This window comes from Raphanus sativus, chromosome 6, assembly GCF_000801105.2.
Source record: "Raphanus sativus cultivar WK10039 chromosome 6, ASM80110v3, whole genome shotgun sequence".
NCBI lineage: Eukaryota > Viridiplantae > Streptophyta > Magnoliopsida > Brassicales > Brassicaceae > Raphanus > Raphanus sativus.
The window spans coordinates 50,654,825-50,676,006 of NC_079516.1; the positions used below are offsets into that span (position 1 = coordinate 50,654,825).

At 35.5% G+C, this 21,182-nt stretch overlaps 5 protein-coding genes across 8 annotated transcripts; 4 read left to right on the forward strand and 1 right to left on the reverse strand.

Moving 5' to 3' along the window:
• Positions 1-670: 670 nt before the first annotated feature.
• Positions 671-3,784, forward strand: LOC108806176 (proline transporter 1). Its single transcript, XM_018578220.2, has 7 exons — positions 671-1,185; positions 1,985-2,209; positions 2,286-2,380; positions 2,473-2,662; positions 2,742-2,866; positions 2,939-3,154; positions 3,228-3,784. Exons 1-7 carry the CDS (start codon positions 990-992, stop codon positions 3,603-3,605), a joined length of 1,425 nt encoding a protein of 474 aa, XP_018433722.2. The 5' UTR covers positions 671-989; the 3' UTR covers positions 3,606-3,784.
• A 571-nt stretch (positions 3,785-4,355) lies between these two features.
• Positions 4,356-10,072, forward strand: LOC108812728 (proline transporter 3). The gene is made up of 7 exons (XM_056988947.1): positions 4,356-4,509; positions 4,825-5,049; positions 5,134-5,228; positions 5,310-5,499; positions 6,672-6,796; positions 6,895-7,110; positions 9,575-10,072. The coding sequence occupies exons 1-7, from the start codon at positions 4,413-4,415 to the stop codon at positions 9,950-9,952; spliced, it is 1,326 nt and encodes a 441-aa protein (XP_056844927.1). The 5' UTR covers positions 4,356-4,412; the 3' UTR covers positions 9,953-10,072.
• A 375-nt stretch (positions 10,073-10,447) lies between these two features.
• On the forward strand, positions 10,448-11,927 carry LOC108812730 (LIM domain-containing protein WLIM2a). Of its 2 annotated transcripts, none has more exons than XM_018585068.2 (5): positions 10,448-10,606; positions 10,864-11,027; positions 11,109-11,208; positions 11,292-11,329; positions 11,414-11,927. In XM_018585068.2, the coding sequence occupies exons 2-5, from the start codon at positions 10,893-10,895 to the stop codon at positions 11,750-11,752; spliced, it is 612 nt and encodes a 203-aa protein (XP_018440570.1). In that variant the 5' UTR covers positions 10,448-10,606; positions 10,864-10,892; the 3' UTR covers positions 11,753-11,927. The 2 variants fall into 2 exon arrangements, with proteins under 2 accessions (XP_018440570.1, XP_018440571.1); XM_018585069.2 differs by having other exon boundaries at positions 10,450-10,606; positions 10,867-11,027.
• On the reverse strand, positions 11,916-13,604 carry LOC108812729 (uncharacterized protein At2g39920). Of its 2 annotated transcripts, none has more exons than XM_018585066.2 (5): positions 13,315-13,604; positions 13,149-13,218; positions 12,636-13,068; positions 12,375-12,563; positions 11,916-12,294 (listed from the first exon to the last, which is right to left on the reverse strand). In XM_018585066.2, the coding sequence occupies exons 2-5, from the start codon at positions 13,210-13,212 to the stop codon at positions 12,135-12,137; spliced, it is 846 nt and encodes a 281-aa protein (XP_018440568.1). In that variant the 5' UTR covers positions 13,213-13,218; positions 13,315-13,604; the 3' UTR covers positions 11,916-12,134. The 2 variants fall into 2 exon arrangements, with proteins under 2 accessions (XP_018440568.1, XP_018440567.1); XM_018585065.2 differs by having other exon boundaries at positions 13,149-13,221.
• Positions 13,605-14,934: 1,330 nt separating this feature from the next.
• On the forward strand, positions 14,935-21,036 carry LOC108813481 (isoamylase 1, chloroplastic). Of its 2 annotated transcripts, none has more exons than XM_018586052.2 (18): positions 14,935-15,354; positions 15,451-15,633; positions 15,701-15,793; positions 15,937-16,089; positions 16,622-16,713; positions 17,040-17,181; positions 17,258-17,365; positions 17,544-17,629; positions 17,838-17,909; positions 17,991-18,117; positions 18,623-18,709; positions 19,038-19,130; positions 19,549-19,707; positions 19,790-19,873; positions 20,004-20,084; positions 20,177-20,259; positions 20,381-20,498; positions 20,600-21,036. In XM_018586052.2, exons 1-18 carry the CDS (start codon positions 15,016-15,018, stop codon positions 20,861-20,863), a joined length of 2,364 nt encoding a protein of 787 aa, XP_018441554.2. In that variant the 5' UTR covers positions 14,935-15,015; the 3' UTR covers positions 20,864-21,036. The 2 variants fall into 2 exon arrangements, with proteins under 2 accessions (XP_018441554.2, XP_018441553.2); XM_018586051.2 differs by having other exon boundaries at positions 14,997-15,354; positions 19,552-19,707.
• Positions 21,037-21,182: the final 146 nt, after the last annotated feature.

The following is a 21,182-nucleotide window of genomic DNA, read 5'->3' on the forward strand; positions in this document are numbered from 1 at the left end:
TTTATGGAGTATTTTTGCTAACGGTTGATCTAGATGCATAAATCATTTTCAATAAAAAAATATATACACTGCCAACTGTTACTCGGATTTCAATTACTTTTCAGCTTCTTTATTAACAGTCATTGTTGTCCCGGATATTAGTCTACTAACCTTTATTTAAACTATAAAACAAATCGCTATCAACGTTTTTTGGTTGTTAACCAAACGTGTTTCTTTCTCCATGCCAAATTTGTAGAAATAATTATATGAAAACCATACCAAAATCAAAAGTTAAGTTAGGTATTGTAAGTTATAGGAAGAAAATAGCATTAGTGCGGGATGTTTCACCTATCAATTTCCGTTTAGCATTGCAACAAAATAATTCTAATGTATTTAGATAAAATCCATATTTTAAAATAAAAATATGTTCACAGAACATTTAAGAAGACCCATAAATCACACTAGTACACACACATACATTTTTATATTTAGTAATTGTCAAGGAAGATTTCTTGAAAAGATGAATTCATTTTAATAAAATAATAAAACAAGTGACCACTAATAATAAAACAAGCAAAATATGGCTAAGAAAATAAAAAAAATCAGCTGACACAACAAAGAATAAAAAATATGGATATTTTATTGTTTTTTAAAATTATAAAATTGGGCATTCTTAATAGGCTATCATGCAAAAACAAAAATTTCAGACAAGAGAAACCTGAGACTCTCACCAGACCCACTCAATGTTCTATATAATTAAACAAGAACCAATAACAAAAAAAAAAAGATCCAAATTTTTTCTTCATCGATTCGATTCTGAATCAATCTCCCCTTCCTCTCTAACTGAATCAGATTCGTATTTTCAGTTAGGAATCGACCCGGATTCTGGGGCTTCTCAGTTAAAAACTCTGTTTGCGTTTTTAGCGGATCGAATCAAAGACCAGTGAGTGAAGGAGAGCAAATTTCGCTAAAAGTTAAAAGCGGATTCTATATATATCAGTAAAAAGGATATGACTTTCTCAAGATTCTTTCATGTGGTCGAAGAAGGAGGTGGAGGAGAAAGACAAAGAGAAAGGCTGTTAGCTGCTGCTTCAGAGACACAAGAGCTGTTTGTCCTAGAAAACATGACTGCCACTGAAGCTAATAACCGCAAAGGGGACGATATTGGTATCGAAATACCTGACACTGCTCACCAAGTTAGCACCGGTTTGTTAATTCGATTAACACTCTCTCTCTATTTTTTTTTAAATTGTTATTTCTATTTTCCTGAATCTAGTTGTTGTTTTTTTAATTAACGGTTTATTATCTGGGGATTGACGCCCAATTTTTAATACATTTCTTCTGTAATTTTGAGTTGACATATTCAAATACAATCGTTTTAGGAGCTAAAAAATGCCTTCTTTGTTATAATGTTGCCTTTGATGACTCTGAATCAGCGTTAAAACTGTTGCATTTGATGAAACAAAATGACCATTTCAGCGTTTCTTCAAAATGATGGTTTTGATAATGACCTTTTCTTCAAAATGTTGGCTTTGATGATGGTTTTAGCGATGACCCTTTCTTCAAAATGTTATCTTTGATGGTTTTGACGATGACCCTTTGTTCAAAACCGTGTCTTTGATGTTCTTGAAGAACGACCCTTACTTCAAAATTTCTTCAAAATGTTATCTTCGATGGTTCTGACTATGAGCATTTCTTAAAAATGTTATCTTTGATAATTTTGACAATGACCCTTGCTTCAAACTATCGTCTTTGACGACTTTTAAACAATGACACTTTCTTCGAAATATTATCTTTGATGGTTCTGACTATGACCCTTACTTCAAAATGTTGTCTTTTGATGATTCCTGAAAGTTATAGTTCAAGTTTCTTTGCCTCTCAACGTTGATGTTTGTTTGGGAAGTTTTTGCTTTGCCAAACTCTGTTTCTTTGTGGTCTCATAATTAACAATCCGAGATCACATTTTGGGGAAGAAGAGCTGAGTGTGTTCTTGTGGAATGTACAGATTCATGGTTTCAGGTGGCGTTCGTGCTCACCACTGGTATAAACAGTGCATACGTGTTGGGATATTCAGGAACAGTGATGGTTCCTTTAGGTTGGATTGGTGGTGTGGTTGGTCTTATCATAGCTACTGCAATCTCTCTCTATGCAAACAGTCTCGTTGCCAAGCTCCATGAGTTTGGTGGCAGAAGACACATCCGCTACAGAGACCTTGCTGGATTCATTTACGGTAACAAAACCAAACCAATCTGCTCTGTTTTTACTCTCATTGAAATGATTAATCTCTTTTTTTTTTTTTAAATCAGGTAGAAAGGCTTATCACCTTACATGGGGATTACAATATGTCAATCTTTTCATGATTAATTGTGGATACATCATACTAGCTGGTTCTGCCTTGAAGGTAGTTAAGCGCATCTTCTCTCTTGATACTTTGATGTCCTTAGCCAAGAGTTAGTTATTTTGGGGGTGTGTGTACTTTTTTCTTCTCTGCAGGCTGTTTATGTGCTCTTCAGGGATGATCATGTCATTAAATTACCTCACTGTATAGCCATTGTTGGTCTTATCTGCGCGGTTTTCGCTATTGGCATTCCTCATTTATCAGCTCTTGGGACCTGGCTTGCTGTTTCCACCATCCTCAGCCTCATCTACATCGTTGTGGCAATTGTGTTATCAGCTAGAGACGGTATAACTTAAGTGATGATCAATGCTTTTATCTATACTATTGGATTCTTATAGCTACTGATGAATCTGTTTTCTTGTAGGAGTAAAAGCACCACCAAGAGATTACGAGATACAAGGATCATCATTAAACAAACTCTTCACCATCACAGGAGCAGCAGCAAACTTGGTCTTCGCATTCAACACAGGGATGCTTCCAGAGATTCAGGTGATGTGTTTAGTGTTGAGTTGCATGAATATCATCTTTCTTATTTTAACACTGTAACTTCTGCAATGATAGGCAACAGTGAGACAACCGGTTGTGAAAAACATGATGAAGGCTCTATACTTTCAGTTCACAGCTGGAGTTCTACCAATGTACGCTGTTACATTCATTGGATATTGGGCTTACGGTTCCTCAACCTCCACCTACTTGCTAAACAGTGTTAATGGCCCAATCTGGGTCAAAGCCCTTGCTAACGTCTCTGCTATCCTTCAATCCGTTATCGCTTTACACGTAAAGTTTCTTGGCACCAAAGTCTATAACTCTTGCTGAGCTCTTCTTACTCTCACTTCTTTGTTTTTGTTAGATATTTGCAAGTCCAACATATGAGTACATGGACACAAAGTTTGGGATCAAAGGAAACCCACTGGCTTTGAAAAACTTGACGTTCAGGATCGTGGCCCGTGGAGGGTACGTAGCGGTTAGCACGCTCGTCTCTGCGCTCTTGCCTTTTCTCGGAGACTTCATGAGTCTCACTGGTGCAGTGAGCACATTCCCACTCACATTCATTCTAGCCAACCACATGTACTACAAGGCTATGAACAATAAGCTCAGTCCTTTGCAAAAGATATGGCATTGGTTTAACGTTGTCTTCTTCAGTTTGATGTCTGTTGCTGCCGCCATTGCAGCTGTTAGACTCATTGCAGTTGATTCCAAAAACTTTCACGTTTTTGCAGATATGTAATTCATTTTACATATATTTATATATATATATAGTCATTGCATTATTGTTCTTAGGCAAGGTTTCTTGTATTTTCTTTTTTTTTATATATATAAATTATAAACATTAGAGAGCTTAAACAAAATAAAATGTAAAAAAATATACAATGTACCAAATTTGTAGCACTAAAACAGTTTGATGAACCACCTCTGTCAGACTCGGTTTTATCTATATGGGAAAAAATGATACCTCAGTTCCTATTCTCAAAGTATCCTTAGATTGTTGGATACATGACCGCCTACTTTGTGATGTGATGTTGCCCAACCATAACCAAACTTAAAAAAAAAAAAGTTAAGAAGAAGTTGTATGCAATTTGCATTATATGACACACTGATCAACAAATGTCTCAAGATCATCTTTGAAACGGCTAAGTAACTTTAGTGTGAAACATTCAGCTTCTAACTCTTCATTCTTTGCAATAACTTTCATGTGAACTTAGTGGTTAAAGCTGAAGATCAAAAAGGGACCAATCATTAAACCCTACAAACATTAACTGATCATCTATCGTGGAGTTCCGACTCCATCATCAACTTGTATGGCCACTACGTTATAAAACGTTATATCAATGAAAAAAGTAAAGATTATATCACTGAGAAAAAGAAAATATGACCACTACTACTTCAGTCAAAAAGTAGCAAATTATTTAAAAGCTTAGCTTTCCCAAAAGTTTCTGCATGTGGTCGACGCCTGAACAGGAGGAGAAAGGTAGAGGCTCTTATCAAAAAACCTTATAAAAGCTCTTAGCTCCTAAGACTACAAGTGCCAAAGATCATGAGTTCCACAGGAGCTAAGAACCGTACAAGCCATGTTAATGATGGAGAACATTTTGATGTCGAAGTCCCTGACACTGCTCATCAGATTAGCAGCGGTTTGTAACGTTTCTCCCCCCTTCCCTTTTCTCTTGTTACCTTTACTGAATATGATCACATCAATATTGATCAGCACTACCTAGGGTGAACAAACTCGAATTAAGCTTAAGTTGTTGTAGAGTTTGTATATTGATTATATAAATAAATCATTTACAATTTCTTAGATCCATATTTCTAATACCTCAAAACCAGATATTTTTTTTCTCTTTAGGAAAACATATTTAGTAGCATTTCGTCCTAAAAAATGTCAGCTGAGATTAAGTCACTTCCGGAATCAAACACTTTATAAGTATGTTCTTGTGGAATGTGTACAGATTCATGGTTTCAAGTGGCGTTTGTCCTGACAACTGGTATAAACAACGCCTATGTGTTGGGATATTCAGGAACAGTAATGGTTCCTTTAGGTTGGGTTGGTGGTGTGGTTGGTCTTATACTTGCAACTGCTATATCTCTCTATGCAAACGCTCTTGTAGCCAAGCTTCATGAGTTTGGTGGCAAGAGACATATTCGTTACAGAGACCTCGCTGGATTCATTTACGGTAAGAGAAACCAAACCTATTTTCTCTGTTTCTCTTCTCTGCTTTGTTGCCTTCATTGCAATGATTGGTTCTCTTATTTGTCAGGTAGAAAGGCTTATTGTCTTACATGGGGATTGCAATATGTCAATCTTTTCATGATTAACTGTGGATTCATCATACTAGCTGGTTCCGCTTTAAAGGTAGTACCCATTTTGTCTTAGTTTCTTTGGTTTCTTGTGAGACAAGTTAGTTACTCTGGAGTGTGTTCTGTTTCTATCCAGGCTGTTTATGTGCTTTTTAGAGATGATCATGTCATGAAACTACCTCATTTCATAGCCATCGCTGGTCTGGTTTGTGCGGTATTCGCTATTGGTGTTCCTCACTTATCAGCTCTTGGGATATGGCTTGTAGTTTCAACCATCCTCAGTCTCATCTTCATCATTGTTGCAATCGTGCTAGCAGTTAAAGATGGTATTTATTCTATTAATTTTTCAACATGTCCAATTGATAGTAAGTTATATCCAATTTAAAATTTCAATAATATATACATTTTAAATATAACTATATTGATATATATATTGATATTGTGGATATAACCACCTTTAACTTCCCCCAATAATCGGCTTTTCCACTTTTGTAACTGATTCCATATATTTTATTTAATCAAACAAAAGTTAAAATTAAATAAACATGCAAATGGTGTAAGATACAAACATTCCAAGAATCATTTTTTTCTCTTCGATTTGTTACTTAAGAAAAACGACCATATATAATTTTTGAAATCTTGAAAACTTTTTTTTTTAGTAATAATTTTTCTTTTTAAAAGCTTTTACACAAATATAATAAGAAAACACAAATATGCTTATAGAAAACACAAATATAATTATAAATAAAGACACAAATATAAAATTAAATTAAATTTCTATAAAATATATTATAAAACAGAATATACTCGCCCTCTCAGAAACAAAAAATATACCAGATATTTTAAGTGCGGATTTTTTTTTCTTTTACATTTTTTAAAAATATATTTATATTTGTGTTTTTAGTTGTATTTGTGTTTTTCTTTGCATAATATTTCTATTAAAAATTAATAAGAGATTTTAATAATTGTGTTAAAATAGTTGGACCACACTTATATCAATAGGTCATGTTCTTATTTTAATAGTATTGACTAGATTTTGATCCGTCTTTAAAGGGCGGGTATATTTTCTGTCTTATATTTTTATGAATTTAAAATTTGTGTTTTTCATTATATAATATTTTTTAAAATTATTAATAAAAGATTTTAATAATTGTATTAAGATAGTTGGATCGCATATATATCAATAGGTCATGTTCCTGTTTTTTATCAAGACGGGTATATTTTAAATTGAACTCAACTAATATCAATTAGATATGTTGCAAATGTAATAGTATTGATTAAAACATCTTATTAATCATTAAAAGAAATACTATACAATAAAAAACATAAATATAACTAAAATACATATACTAAAATTATTATTTTTTAAATGTAAAACAAAACATATACCCGCCCTTTTAAGGGCGGATCAAAATCTAGTATAACTTAAATGATGATCAGGCTTCAACTGTCACCACAGACTACTGATAAACTTGCCGCTTCTTTTGGTTGTTTATAGGAGTGAAAACACATTCAAGAGACTACGAGATACAAGGATCACCGTTAAGTAAACTTTTCACCATCACAGCAGCAGCAGCAAATCTTACTTTTGTATTCAACACAGGGATGCTTCCAGAAATTCAGGTTATAAAAACTGTTTAACGTTTTGAAAATGTGGGTTTCTTTTTGTTTTGTTTATAAAGACGTATAATTGATACTTTTTATATATGCTACTTTGGTAGGCCACGGTGAGAAAACCCGTGGTGAAAAACATGATGAAGGCTCTATACTTTCAGTTCACGGTCGGTGTTTTACCAATGTTGGCGGTTACATTCATCGGATACTGGGCTTACGGTTCCTCAACCTCGACCTATCTGCTAAACAGTGTTACTGGTCCTCTTTGGGTCAAAGCCCTTGCTAACATCTCTGCTTTCCTTCAATCAGTTATCTGTTTACACGTAAGTTTCTTTGCATGACCGTTTTGAACTTTTTAAATCTCTTGTGCAAACTGTTTATCAACGTATATAAAAGTTTTAGATAAAACTAAAACCTAGTGATTCTTAAATCTGGTCCATATCTTTTTTTTTTTTGATCAAACCAACTTGCATTTATCTTAAAAGAGTTTAAACTCCACTAAAGGAGCATACAACAAGGCTATAAAGAGCCAACCAAAGTGATAAACTGATAAAACATAAGATAGAATTGATACAAATCACACAAAGAAACCATAAGAAACGCATGACAACTACTTCATAAGCTTCTTGAATAATCGTACCAAGTGTAATCCAAAGGACCACAGACACTGCATAAACAGCAGAGGAGAGCATTAGCTGGGAGAAAGATCCTTTCCGTACCAGCAACGCTTGAGCTTCCAGTTCACTCCATACAAGAGGAAAAGTTGGGAAGAGACACCACTCCAAATAGGAGACAACCGGGAGAACAATACCCGTCAAAATCATATTCAACAGGTAACAGATGTCAACAAGTTTTCCTTCTAGCTGCCACATAGAAAAGAAACACAAGATAACAGTACCAGAAACCAGACTGAACACAATATAGGACCTACACACTGTAGGAAGAGATCGCACCATAACGACCGAAGTAGAATCGAATGAAACTCTGTCCATCGGAACATTAATAACTAAAACCATTGACCACATCCACAAGTTCAAAGTCACCCATACAACTCGCGTTTCAACCCATTCAACAGAATAAAGGTAAACGGAGAGAGAGGAGTTATGATGAACCTGGAGGATTGTAACAGGAGGGTGGGAAGAAAGGTCGGGACAAGATCTGGGAATAGACCCTTCCACGAGCCGACAGGGAGATGACCTGCACACAACAGGAAACACAAAATGGACGCCACCATCACAGAGCTTTGTCGCCATCGTTAAATAAGGAAGATCGCCGGGAGGGTCTGGAGGTTCCGGTGGAGCAACGTGAGAGAGAGCTTGAGGATACACGTACGGCGGTGGATCTGGAGAGGGTCTGAATAACGACGGAAGAGGAGCAATCACCATCGGGGCCATGGAGGAGGAACAGAGCTGCTTCAAAGGGAGTCTGAATGAGAAGCGGAGCTGGAGCGGAAGAGATCCATCCAAAGCGGCGCACCTCGGGATGCGGGTCTGAGAGAAAATATTAATCTGGTCCATATCTATCTTATTAAAATAGTAACATTACAACTTTTTCTAGGTGGATTTTTAAAAGTGGATCTCATATATTTAAATTAAATATCTCATTCTTTATATATAATACATACCATAGTCTAACTTTGCATTGATGTATTTTCTTAAATACAGTTCTTCTTTTTGTCTATATTTCATATATGATTTTTACATTTATTACATGTCGATTTAGATAAGATATATACTAAAAATACTAAAAATATTAATCGTTCTATAATTACCCTATACCATTCATTTTAAATTGATCAGTATACTTTTATTGGCCATATTAATTTTATTAGTACGAATAACATTAGGTAGATAAGTCATAGACACATATATAAAGATATGACTATTCTTATAACTACGTTGAACCTAATCTACTTTCTAAAACAAATAACACATAGCTTCATATATTGTATAGAAAATAGTAATATTATATAGTATTATACTTATACAATAATACTAAAAACAAACCAAACTGAAATATAATATATATCGAAAATGCTTTGAACCATTACACACAAAATATATTAGATTTTAGAGATAAAATTCACTTTGAAATTACGTAATAATTATTTTAAAAAATTAAATTTCGTAATGTACAAAAAACATAAGTTTTATATAAAATTTTGTGTTACAATAAAAAACACAACTCGCGCTTGCAAAATGTTATTTTTACATACGGAAGACAATTTTGATATTGTTCTTTAAACACAAAATTGAATTATACAAACTCGATACTACATAAAACTAAACAATATAGAATACATTTTAAAAATAAAACTCGTGCGGGTGTGTATATGTTTATATAATATATAAATATATTATGTTACACATATTTTCATATAAATAATACCCCAATGTAAGTTTTGTATAATAAATGTTGAAAATACAAAATATATAGCACTATATATTTTAAATAATATAAAAAATCTACTTTACGTTATCATAAAATTTAAAAATCAGATTTAGTAATTAAACACATTGCTTATTTAAACACATTAGTACAGATTGTTATTAATCAAAATTTTATATTAATACACATTGCAATTATATATAACATTTAGTAAAAACGAAGATAAAAAAAAAATTGACTCCCGCTCGGTCGAGCGGGTCATGATCTAGTATGATATAATCTAGAGACATTTGTTTTGACTATGTTTATAGTCCTCTAGATTTCGGTCTTAGTTTAGGCAAATGCACCAATTGCTTTGTCATTTTAATCCTTATCTTACACAAGTCTTTGTTTTTGTAGATATTTGCGAGTCCAACATATGAGTATATGGACACAAAGTTTGGGGTCACAGGCAGCACATTGGCGTTAAAGAACTTGACGTTTAGGATCATGGCCCGAGGCGGGTACCTAGCGGTTAGCACGCTTCTCTCAGCGCTCTTGCCGTTTCTTGGAGACTTCATGAGCTTCACTGGTGCAGTGAGCACAATCCCTCTCACGTTCATTCTAGCCAACCACATGTACTACAAGGCCAAGGACAATAAGCTGAATCCTGTGCAAAAGCTATGGCATTGGCTTAACGTTGTCTTCTTCAGTTTGATGGCTGTTGCTGCAGCCATTGCAGCTCTCAGGCTCATCTCCGTTGACTCCAAGAACTTCCACGTTTTTGCAGATTTGTAATTCATTTTATATTGGCCATAATCTTATGTTCCTGTTCTTATAAAACCCTAAAACTATAAGGTATATACAAATTACTACTTTGATTATATCACTTTAAATATATAAATATATACTCCTCCATTTTGTGTTCCTTATAACTTTAGATCTGTGCACATGAATTTTAAAAAATTAATCTAATTTTGTACACTTCTAAACAAAATAATATTATTAACTATTTATCTAGCCACAATTCAACCAATAAAAAGATGAATATAATAAAAAAGTAATTTACAATAAAAATTAATAAATTTTATATTAAAAAATATTTAAAACTTTATCAGTTAAAAATGGAGGGAGTATTTTTTTAAAAATAAATTTCATCTTCATAGATTTGGTGTTACATTTTCAAATTAAAAAAAAAAGATATATAATCAGACAGACAGGACAAAGTGGAACCCCACTGTCTCCACCAAAGCAAAGCTCTAGCATCCAGAAAAATAAAGTTAAAGCCTTTAGATATACACTACTACTACTATCTCTTTCATTATTTCGTCAGAACGTGCTCTCAATAATCATTACCCCTTTCATCTTTAACTTCGTCTTCTCCACATCTAACTTTTTCCTTTTTCGATTTCGCATTTTCTGTCTGCGTTTGTGTCTCAGATCGACGGAGAGGTAAAAAAGACTCCACCTTTTTGATTAATTCTACACAGTTTCATTCTCTCTACAATGTGAATAGTATAGAGAATCTTTCTTTCTTGTTCTGAATTTATGATTTGATCACCAAATCATCTGATGCACGGATCTCTGTTTTGTTTGAATTTTATCTTTGATTTGGTGCAAATAGCTAAAGCATCTGTCAATGTGGAATGCTTGATGAGATTTTTTTTCTTAAACCTCTTTGTGTTCTGAGTTTTCTTGTGGTGTATTAGTAGTGAGCAGATAGCGAAGAGACAAAACGATGTCGTTTACAGGAACGCAGCAGAAATGCAGGGCGTGTGAGAAGACAGTGTACCCAATGGAGCTTCTCTCAGCTGATGGTGTCCCTTTTCACAAGTCTTGCTTCAAGTGCTCTCACTGCAAATCCACCCTTCAAGTCTGTTTCATCACTCTCATATATGATTGTGAAATCAATGTTTGTTTATATCTAACCATTTGGTTTGGTTACTGGTTACAGCTAAGCAATTATTCATCGATGGAAGGTGTGTTGTACTGTAAGCCTCACTTTGAGCAGCTCTTCAAGGAGACTGGTAGTTTCAACAAGAACTTTCAATCACGTATGTTACTCTACTCTACTCACTTTCTCATCCTACTTTTACTTGCTCTCAACTTTTCTAATTTTTTTATCTTCCCCTCACAGCTGCAAAGCCATTAACTGACAAGCCAACCCCTGAGCTGGTAAAAACCTTTCTTATTAAACAATAGTACCTCCCATCTTCTTATATAGTAGTTTACATGATCTCTTGTTTGATTGTTTCTCAGACAAGGACACCTAGCCGAGTTGCCGGAATGTTCTCTGGAACGCAAGATAAATGCGCTACCTGCAGTAAAACCGTGTACCCTATCGAGAAGGTAACCGTGGAGAGCCAGTGTTACCACAAGTCCTGCTTCAAGTGCTCGCACGGAGGCTGTCCCATCTCTCCTTCCAACTACGCGGCTCTGGAAGGAATCTTGTACTGCAAACACCATTTCGCTCAGCTTTTCAAAGAGAAAGGAAGTTACAATCACCTCATCAAATCTGCTTCCATCAAACGCTCCGCCGCCGCTGCGGCCACAGCTGCTGCTGCCGCTGCTGATGTAGAAGCCGTCTCTGAATCTTAAGTTTGAGAAAAAAAGGTGTTACTACCAAAACTGGTTTCAAATTGTTTTTCTTTGTGTCTGTAATGTGTTACCCTCACTTATGCATGTTCTTGTCTTTTCATAACGAACCATGTTTAAAACTCTCTCAAGTTTGTTCTTGTTGTGAACCTAACTACTATGCAGCTTTGAAAACCAACACTATGTACCTTATCTTTTACTGGTATACAACTATATATATCACAAATTGTACCATGATTGTGATCAATCTTACAATAGGTACCTTATCTTTGAACGGTATAGAAACTATATTACAGAAACTCTTGAAAAACCTATATGCACATCTGGAGTTTGAAAAGTAGAGTCACTGCACATTAAAAAAAAACTCCCATGATCTCATCATCTTTCAATGTAATCCAAAAATATCATTATAGGTAAGACTTGGAAGCTTGAACAGACGCTTGCTTTGCCAGTTCCATTGGCCTGTTAACACATCCATGTGATTACCAATGACTCCAACTATTCGGTAATCTCTTTCCAACTCTTCTTTCTGCCTTGTATCTTCCCTGCAAACAAGAGAGTATGTGAAGTTCTTTATACTCTTTCTCTGGTTTATTGCTGCTTTGATCACTGCGAATGAAGTTACCTCATGATCAAACCGGACCAGTGGCTGTATCCTCTAGATTTTAGCTGCTCCACCGTGGAGTTTCTCTCTCTTTCAGGTCTTCTTGATAACAGAACCACTGAATAGCCTTGTGTTAGCTTAGAGTATAGTTCAAGTGTTAGTTTGCTTCTCTGCTGCTTTGCTTCTTCAATGTAACTCTCTTGTTCTATCCTACACATACAGAAGAAGAAGAAGAAACATTCAAACTTTGAGAATCAAACACTTTCAAGAAGGTAAACTTACAGACTGATGTCATCAACATCGATCACAACAACGTCCCGGTTATCATTCCCCGGTTTAATGGTCTTGAAGTAAGTGAGAACCATCTGGATAGTGAAATTCAACTCTCTCAAGTATACTCCTCGTTTAATTCTTTGTAAAGCAACGTCTCTGCATAACAACGGTAACTCAATACTACTCTCTTCTTCGACCAAGCCTTTGAGCTTAGAATGTAGAGACAAAATTCTGCAGTAACTCAAACTCTCATCATCATCAACAAGTCTATGAACCTGGACGATCCCGGAGTTTTTGTTTTCGCAGCTCTGTAACATGGTTGATATAGCTATAAGAAGTGTAAGCATCAAGACACCGAATGTTATAAGAGAAGCAATGAAGATGGTAGCTGCTAAAGATGTCATGTAACATCCAGATTCTATCGAAAGCCGACTACCCATCTCTGCAACAATTCAAGAAATGGTTTAGATTTAAAATCAGACCAAACTAGTCAGATGTTTATGAGTGTGTATATATATATACCGGAGTTGCCTCGGCTTGAGAGACCTGAGACTTCCCTCTCCATCTGTTGCGCATAAGCTGACATCTTTGCCTACTGATGATCATAAAAACATCATCTAGAGTTTTGAAAGATTGTTTCTATATTTTTTTAAAAAAAGTTTTCTTTAATTTTTGATAGTTTCTTTACCTTATAGAAGCTTCACAGATAAAGAGAAGACGAAGATCTGAACACAATCTGCCCCTTGGTCACAAGAAAACAGAGAGATGCACATGTGACTCTTGTTTCATGAGCGCAGGTTTATATATTCTTTACTATATCAGATACCATCCTCTTCTTACTCTTTTTGTAGTATAGTTTGAGGCGGTGATTTTTGTTTTTTCTTTTTCTTCCGAATGTCGTGGAGACATGCAAAATAAAAAAGAAAAGGGAATATAAACTCAAAAATGTAATTACAGACCATCCTTTTCTTGAGGTATCATATAGTTTGTGCTTTTAGGTCTTTTCTAATAAGAGATAGACATATAGACGCTAGAAGACTCGTGAAAGGAATCATGTGCATGTTTTTGAACTTTAATAATTGTAGTGGCCTGTTATCCTACAGTAAATATCATTATAGTACTCGTCATAAACTTTAATAATTTTTTTTTGCTAAAAAACTTTAATAATTGTAATGTTGAGAATTATCAATATATTGGTAATGTAGAAAACAGTGTTCAAGATATGTCATCTCATGCATCATATATCATTGCAAAATTGTCAATCAATTATTCTTTTTTTTTTTCCTTTCTCAAAACAACTAGGAGAATAGAAAATATACAATGATACGAAAGGGTGACACATCTAACTTTGCTAGCAGCCTAACTAAATCACAAAATGAAAAAAAGAAAACGTAGTCTTAATCCATACAAAATGGAGTTCTTGTAGTTTTATCAATTTTGCCTTTTACCGAAGTATCTCAATCTTTGGGACCATGATGTCGGTATATACGTGTATTTTGATTGTCGTGCATATACGACACCAAATTTCAACCGTATGATAAAGATTAATTATCTTTAGAATTTTATTTTTTGGAAGAATTTGGAAACTGGTCCCGCCGTCATCAGTATTGTATATGCCAATGTCTTAACGTACGAGTAGAGATGAAAAGGAGATCTAACGAATGTTTGATGAGCCTCAGTTCTGTCCTTACTCCTATCCAATAACGGAAAATTAGTAGATTAAACTTAATCCTTATATGACAATAGTCAAGAAACCAATTTATGAGAAAATTTCTAGTCGTTTACCAAATAAGATGATCCGAGAGAGTACTGAATACAAACTTGATAATTGTTTTCTTCCATACAATTATACAAACCATTAATGGCTTTGCAGTTTCCGGTAATATAAGAGCACCTTAATTATATGATGTTTATATAAGTATGTATGACGTATGTAAGTAATTGAATTCTACGTTTCTAGATAACTATCGTTCAATTATTCTTAGAACTTTAATTATTGCCATACTGATTCTTATAATAATCTGAAGTAGGGTCCGGTCCATTCGTCACAATTATGCATCTTAGAATAAATCTCAAATAGGGTCCAATCCATTCCTCACAATTATTATGAATTATGCATGTACGAGTATGACCCCTCCTAAAATAAAAAGAGATATCTTTCATGCATTTGCATATTTTTGGATTGAAGAAAAAAAGTTATTGAAGGTAAATGCTTGGAGGCCCGTCTCTAGTAAGCCCATTACTTAAGCCCATTTATCCCTTTTGAAATCCATTTTCAATTATTTGTTTTTTATCTATCAAATGATATGATCACTCTTTGAGTGTCAACAAACACTTCCTCCTCTCTCTTTCACACAAGCTCTAAGAAGAAGCAGAAGAGCATCCATCCATGGATGCAATCAAATGCAGCTCCACCTTCCTCCACCGCACCAATCTCAACACTCTCTTCTCTAACCACACGTTCCCTAAACCCCGCACGCCCAATTTCAACCGGCGAGCCGCGCAGCCACTCTCGCTTTCCTCCGCCAAGGACAGAACAAGAACCACCGAACCCGAAAACGTCGCCGTAGTGGAGAAACCTCTTAAATCAACGAGATTCCTCGTCTCGGACGGACTCCCTTCCCCGTTCGGCGCCACCGTTAGAGACAACGGCGTCAATTTCTCCGTTTACTCTTCGAACTCCGTCTCCGCAACCATCTGCTTGATCTCCCTCTCCGATCTCCTTCAGGTTACACCATCTCCACACGCGCGAGCGTGTGTGTCTAATTCCCGGTTCGACGTAACCGACATTTTGATTATTTTTTTTTTTGTCACGGTTTTGCAGAACAAAGTGACGGAGGAGATTCAGCTCGATCCGTCGAGGAATAGAACGGGCCACGTGTGGCACGTGTTCTTAAAAGGTGATTTCGAAGATATGTTGTACGGTTACAGATTCGATGGGAAGTTATCTCCTGAAGAAGGTCATTACTATGACTCCTCCACTATCTTATTGGATCCTTACGCTAAGGTAAACATAGAGATCATCTATCTCTTGGCTTTTGAATTGGCTCTCTAACTTTTGTTTTTTTATTAAGGCAATTATTAGTAGGGATGAGTTTGGAGTTTTGGGAGGTGATGATAATTGTTGGCCTCAAATGGCTTGTATGGTGCCCACTCTTGATGATGAGGTACTTTTGGTGGTGATCTACTCCTTGCTTAGTGTTATGAGTCAGTTTTGATACAAGTTATTCTTTCCTTAGTGCAAGATCAGTTACTTGTTTAGTACAACTTGACATGTGGTGTTATTGGTCTTTTTTTTTTTGTTATTCAGTTTGATTGGGAAGGGGATATGCCTCTGAAGCTTTCACAGAAGGACCTTGTGATATATGAAATGCATGTGCGAGGTTTCACACGGCATGAATCTAGCAACATTGAGTTCCCTGGCACGTACCAGGGTGTTGCAGAGAAGCTTGACCATTTGCAGGTACTGGCTATTAAATTTTGTACTCTTGTAAAAAGCTTTTAACTCTTCTTTTAAACAGGTTTACTATAAATAGTTTAAATGTGAAAATTTTGAAATGTTGCTGGCTTGGATCAGTATCTGTATTAGCATATTCACCTGTTTCAACCAGTGAATTCGTCCGTTATGATCATTATGGGGATAATGATGATATCCCCAGACTAGTTTGTCTTGTATAATATTAACACATAAAGTCATCACCATTTTACAAAAGAGAATAAATTTTCAAATTCGGATGAATGCTTCATATGTTTATCTATGTTTTCCGTGGCTGTAAGTTGTCCTTTATTCGCAATGAGCTGTCTTGTTTAGTTCAGACGAGTTTTGGTGATTTGGAAGATGCAGATATTTTTTATCTTTTTGTTCAAAGTGAGCAAAAGGTTGTATAGTCCCCTTTTTCCCTTGTAGTAATGTGACATGTCTGCTTAGCTAGAGCCCTTATCTAACTGAAAAAGTTATCAAAATGCCAAACATGAAGTCGTTTACATATTGACAGGAGCTTGGGATAAATTGCATTGAATTAATGCCATGTCACGAGTTTAATGAGCTGGAGTATTACAGCTACAATCCGATATTGGGAGATCACAGGTATACCGTCTGACCGGATCCTTGGATTAATGACAGTACTTTGGGCTGATAGATTTTAGTTGGTCAGTTTTTTCATTGTGGAATGAGCAACTACAAGTAGAATCACTTGTAATTAAAACCTGTGAGTGTTTGCACGTATCAGTTAATCTCAAAAAATTCTTCAACTGAGAATATTGTTGTCTCAAAAAACTACCACATATCACATATCTGGAATACTCGGTTGAACAAGCTCTCTCACATGAAACCATGCTATCTTTAACTATCACGAAATAACTGAGTTACATGTTGCATATATCAAGTCTGATCAGATTGTCTTGCTTGTTCAGGGTAAATTTTTGGGGTTATTCTACCATTGGGTTTTTCTCGCCCATGGTCAGATACTCATCAGCAAGCTCTCGCAACTTTGCTGGAAGAGCCATTAATGAGTTCAAAACTCTTGTTAAACAAGCACATAAACGAGGAATTGAGGTGACGACTAATTTCCAAGTCAGCTAAATATTTTTTGTTAGGTTTTCAAATGCCGTTCTTGATAGATTCTAAGCAGGTTATCATGGATGTCGTTTTGAACCACACTGCCGAAGGCAATGAAAAAGGACCTATTTTATCATTTAGAGGAGTTGATAATAGTGTCTATTACATGCTTGCTCCAAAGGTAATGCTCATCAATAGGTCGTGTGTTTCTTTTTTGAGAGTTTGAATTTTTACTTTATGAATCAATACCCATTATGCTTTGGGTTTTCCAGTTTATAGTCTCATACTGTTGATTATGTTATGATTCTTTTATTATTGATTGAATCTAAAGTTTATATGCATATGTTGTGATTTAACAGGGGGAGTTCTATAATTATTCAGGCTGTGGTAATACATTTAACTGCAATCATCCTGTAGTGCGTCAATTCATAGTGGATTGCCTGAGGTATTTCCGAAAACAGGGTAGACGTATTACTTGGCTATTTTTCAATTAAGTCTGTTATATTATATTATTGTACTTTTAAACTCTCATGGTCCTGTAAGACATTTTTAATATTTTAAGTGTAATGCTTACGCCTTAAAGTTAATCTATTTCATGCTTTTCTCCTCAGTTAATTCTTCATAATCCTGTGGATATACCTCTCTTTAAACAGATATTGGGTAACAGAAATGCATGTTGACGGCTTCCGCTTTGATCTTGGTTCAATCATGTCAAGGAGTAGCAGGTGAAAATGTTCTAAAGTACGTCAAATGAATGTCTGTTTTGTCTATGGGTTTCTGGAATCTTACTGTTCTATGTTTGGTAGCCTTTGGGATGCAGCCAACGTTTATGGGGCTGATATAGAAGGTGACTTGCTGACCACTGGTACCCCTGTTAGCTGCCCTCCTGTACTTGACATGATAAGTAATGACCCAGTACTTCGTGGTGTTAAGGTGATCAACTTGTTTCCTTGATATTTCCCCATTATATAACTTTGATTCTCATTGTTCAGAGAAATATTGCATTTACTTCTGCTTCGTTTGCGTGCAATTCTTAAGAAACATTTATTGCCTGTTTGGCATGTTTACCTAGATCGTGAGAGGCATCTATTTCTGATAATAGTTACCATATTATGCATATGTTTGAATCTCCACTGCTTCACATTTGGGGATGATCTAGGTTCGGTTATATAAATATAATATCATTATTAACAGAATCATATTCGTAAAAAAAAAAAGAAACAGAATCATATTCCTAGAGTCTTCAGTGCATGTCAGTACGTATGCTAGAAGTAACACTATTAGAAGGCTTAACTCATTCCATTCAAAGTTAAGATGATTCCATTTAAGAAACAGCATCACAGGCTTTTATAATTGACAAAAGATACTAGATTTAAACGGTATCTTTTTGGGGCCAACTTTTCTTTCTTACTCATTTATGGTTCTGCTGTGCAAACAGCTAATAGCTGAAGCATGGGATGCTGGTGGCCTTTACCAAGTTGGCATGTTTCCACACTGGGGTATATGGTCTGAGTGGAATGGAAAGGTCAGTAATATGCTACCAGGATAAACGATTTTTCTTTTTATGGTTTGACCGTTTGAGCTATTTATTACATGAAGCCTATGCCTACAGTCGTAGCAAGAGATATGGAAAATTGTCAGTGTATAAGGGCTTCAAGCAAAACATGATGTTATTATCTATGGTTAATCATCTTCCTGCTGAGTGAACAGTGGTATATCAGCTTGTATTAGCTATGAACATGGAACTATGAAAGTCTTAATCATTCTTGTGGACATTTCCATTTTGTGTGTGCATGATGATATCTATCTTTATTGTGAATTTAATATGGAACAGTGATCTTTTCCATTTTCAGTTCCGGGATGTTGTTAGACACTTCATAAAAGGCACCGATGGCTTTTCCGGTGCTTTTGCTGAATGTCTCTGTGGAAGCCCAAACTTGTACCAGGTAAAGTTAACTTCTGTTATACTGAGGTATCTGCATATTATTTAATATCTAATAGCGCAGGCTTTACCAATGGGTTGCTACCATGGTACTGTGAAATGCTCTTATTCAGAATTGGCTTGCTTTCAGCATTGGGTACTGATTGTGGCTCTGTTGAAAACCTTTGTGAACTATTCTTGATCTGTTTCGGGGGGCAGTATACACTGACCCCATAGAACTGCTATTGTCTTCAATCTGGCCGCTCATACTTGGTTTCTTTTTCCTTACACTGCCTGGCTTGATTGTGTTCTTAGATTAAGGTTCAGATGTTACTATTTTTTTTTTTTGCGTACATGCATAACCAATCTTGGTGGTGCTCTCTTGGTTGTTTTGTCTGTGAGGCTTCATATTTTTTATCAATATCTAATTTTGTGTATTGCAGCAGGGAGGGAGGAAACCATGGAACAGCATCAATTTTGTATGTGTGCATGATGGTTTTACTTTGGCAGATTTAGTAACTTACAACAATAAGAATAACTTGGCAAATGGAGAAGAGAATAATGATGGAGAGAATCACAATTGCAGCTGGAACTGCGGAGAGGTAAGATATTAGTCTTGTGCCAACTGTGTGGATCTTTTAAAAGTTCTTTTGTTTTTTTAATCTAATTGGTACTGGATCGCAGGAGGGAGAGTTTGTGAGTATCTCGGTGAAGAGATTAAGGAAACGACAAATGCGAAATTTCTTTGTTTCCCTCATGGTTGCCCAGGTAAAAGCTAACCATTTGTTAATATTATACCTTTATTTTAATTTCTGCTAAAGCTCTTTTGACTGATGCTATATGCACGTCAAACTATCAAACCACTAGATAATCTAACTCCACTACCAAATATCACCAGGGTGTCCCGATGATATACATGGGAGATGAATATGGTCATACGAAAGGGGGGAACAACAACACCTATTGCCATGACAACTATGTAATCCCCTTATTGCTTTGTCTCTAGGGTGATTTTTTAAGTTGATTTTTCAATCCACTTCTAAAAATGTTTAAAACACAATGGGGATGCAGTTGAACTATTTTAGGTGGGATAAAAAGGAAGAAGCACATGATGACTACTTCAGATTCTGCCGTCTTCTGATCAAGTTTCGTGAGTATGTATTCTTCTTCTTACCTTGCTTCTCATATTTAAATGATATGCCTTTTTTTCATTTAAAATCCTCTGTTTCTCTTCTCCTTTTATTTGATGGGGGGAATATAAATTTGAACTTGTAGTGAATGTGAATCACTTGGCCTTGACGACTTCCCAACATCAAAGCGTCTGCAATGGCATGGTATTGCTCCTGAGACGCCAGATTGGTCTGAATCAAGTCGATTTGTTGCATTTTCACTGGTACCATTTTTCTTAAAACCCTTATTTCTAAAGTCGTCTTCTCTAGTTTGTGTGCTTACATGGGTGATTCAAACCTGTTTTCTTTTTAAAATTTTCTGCAGGTGGATTCAGTGAAGAAAGAAATATATGTAGCCTTCAACACGAGTCACTTAGCCACACTTGTTACACTGCCTAACCGGCCTGGATACCGATGGGAGCCATTCGTAGACACGAGCAAACCAAGCCCTTTCGACTGCATAACACATGATCTCCCAGGGAGAGAAACGGCGATGAAGCAATACAGACACTTCTTAGATGCAAATATTTACCCGATGCTCAGTTACTCTTCCATCATCCTCCTCCTTTCACCTATCGACGACAGCTGAGTTTGCGTGCAATTTACTCACAAAGTATAGTACTCGTTTTCTGTATATTATAGAAATGATTACAGAACATAAAAGTGAATTTTCTTATAAATTTCTATGTAACCATGTAAAACGAGGTGGCACTTGCACATACGACAATCATCTATAGAGTAATTGTATTATTGTTGTTACAAGGTCCATTTTCTGGTTAAGAGGAATCTGAAAGAGATGAGTTTTTTTCCCTCATAAGTTACAAATGTAACTATGCAAAACGAGATGGCACTTGCATATAACAATACTACCACAATTATAGAGATTGTATTATTATTTTTAAAAGGTA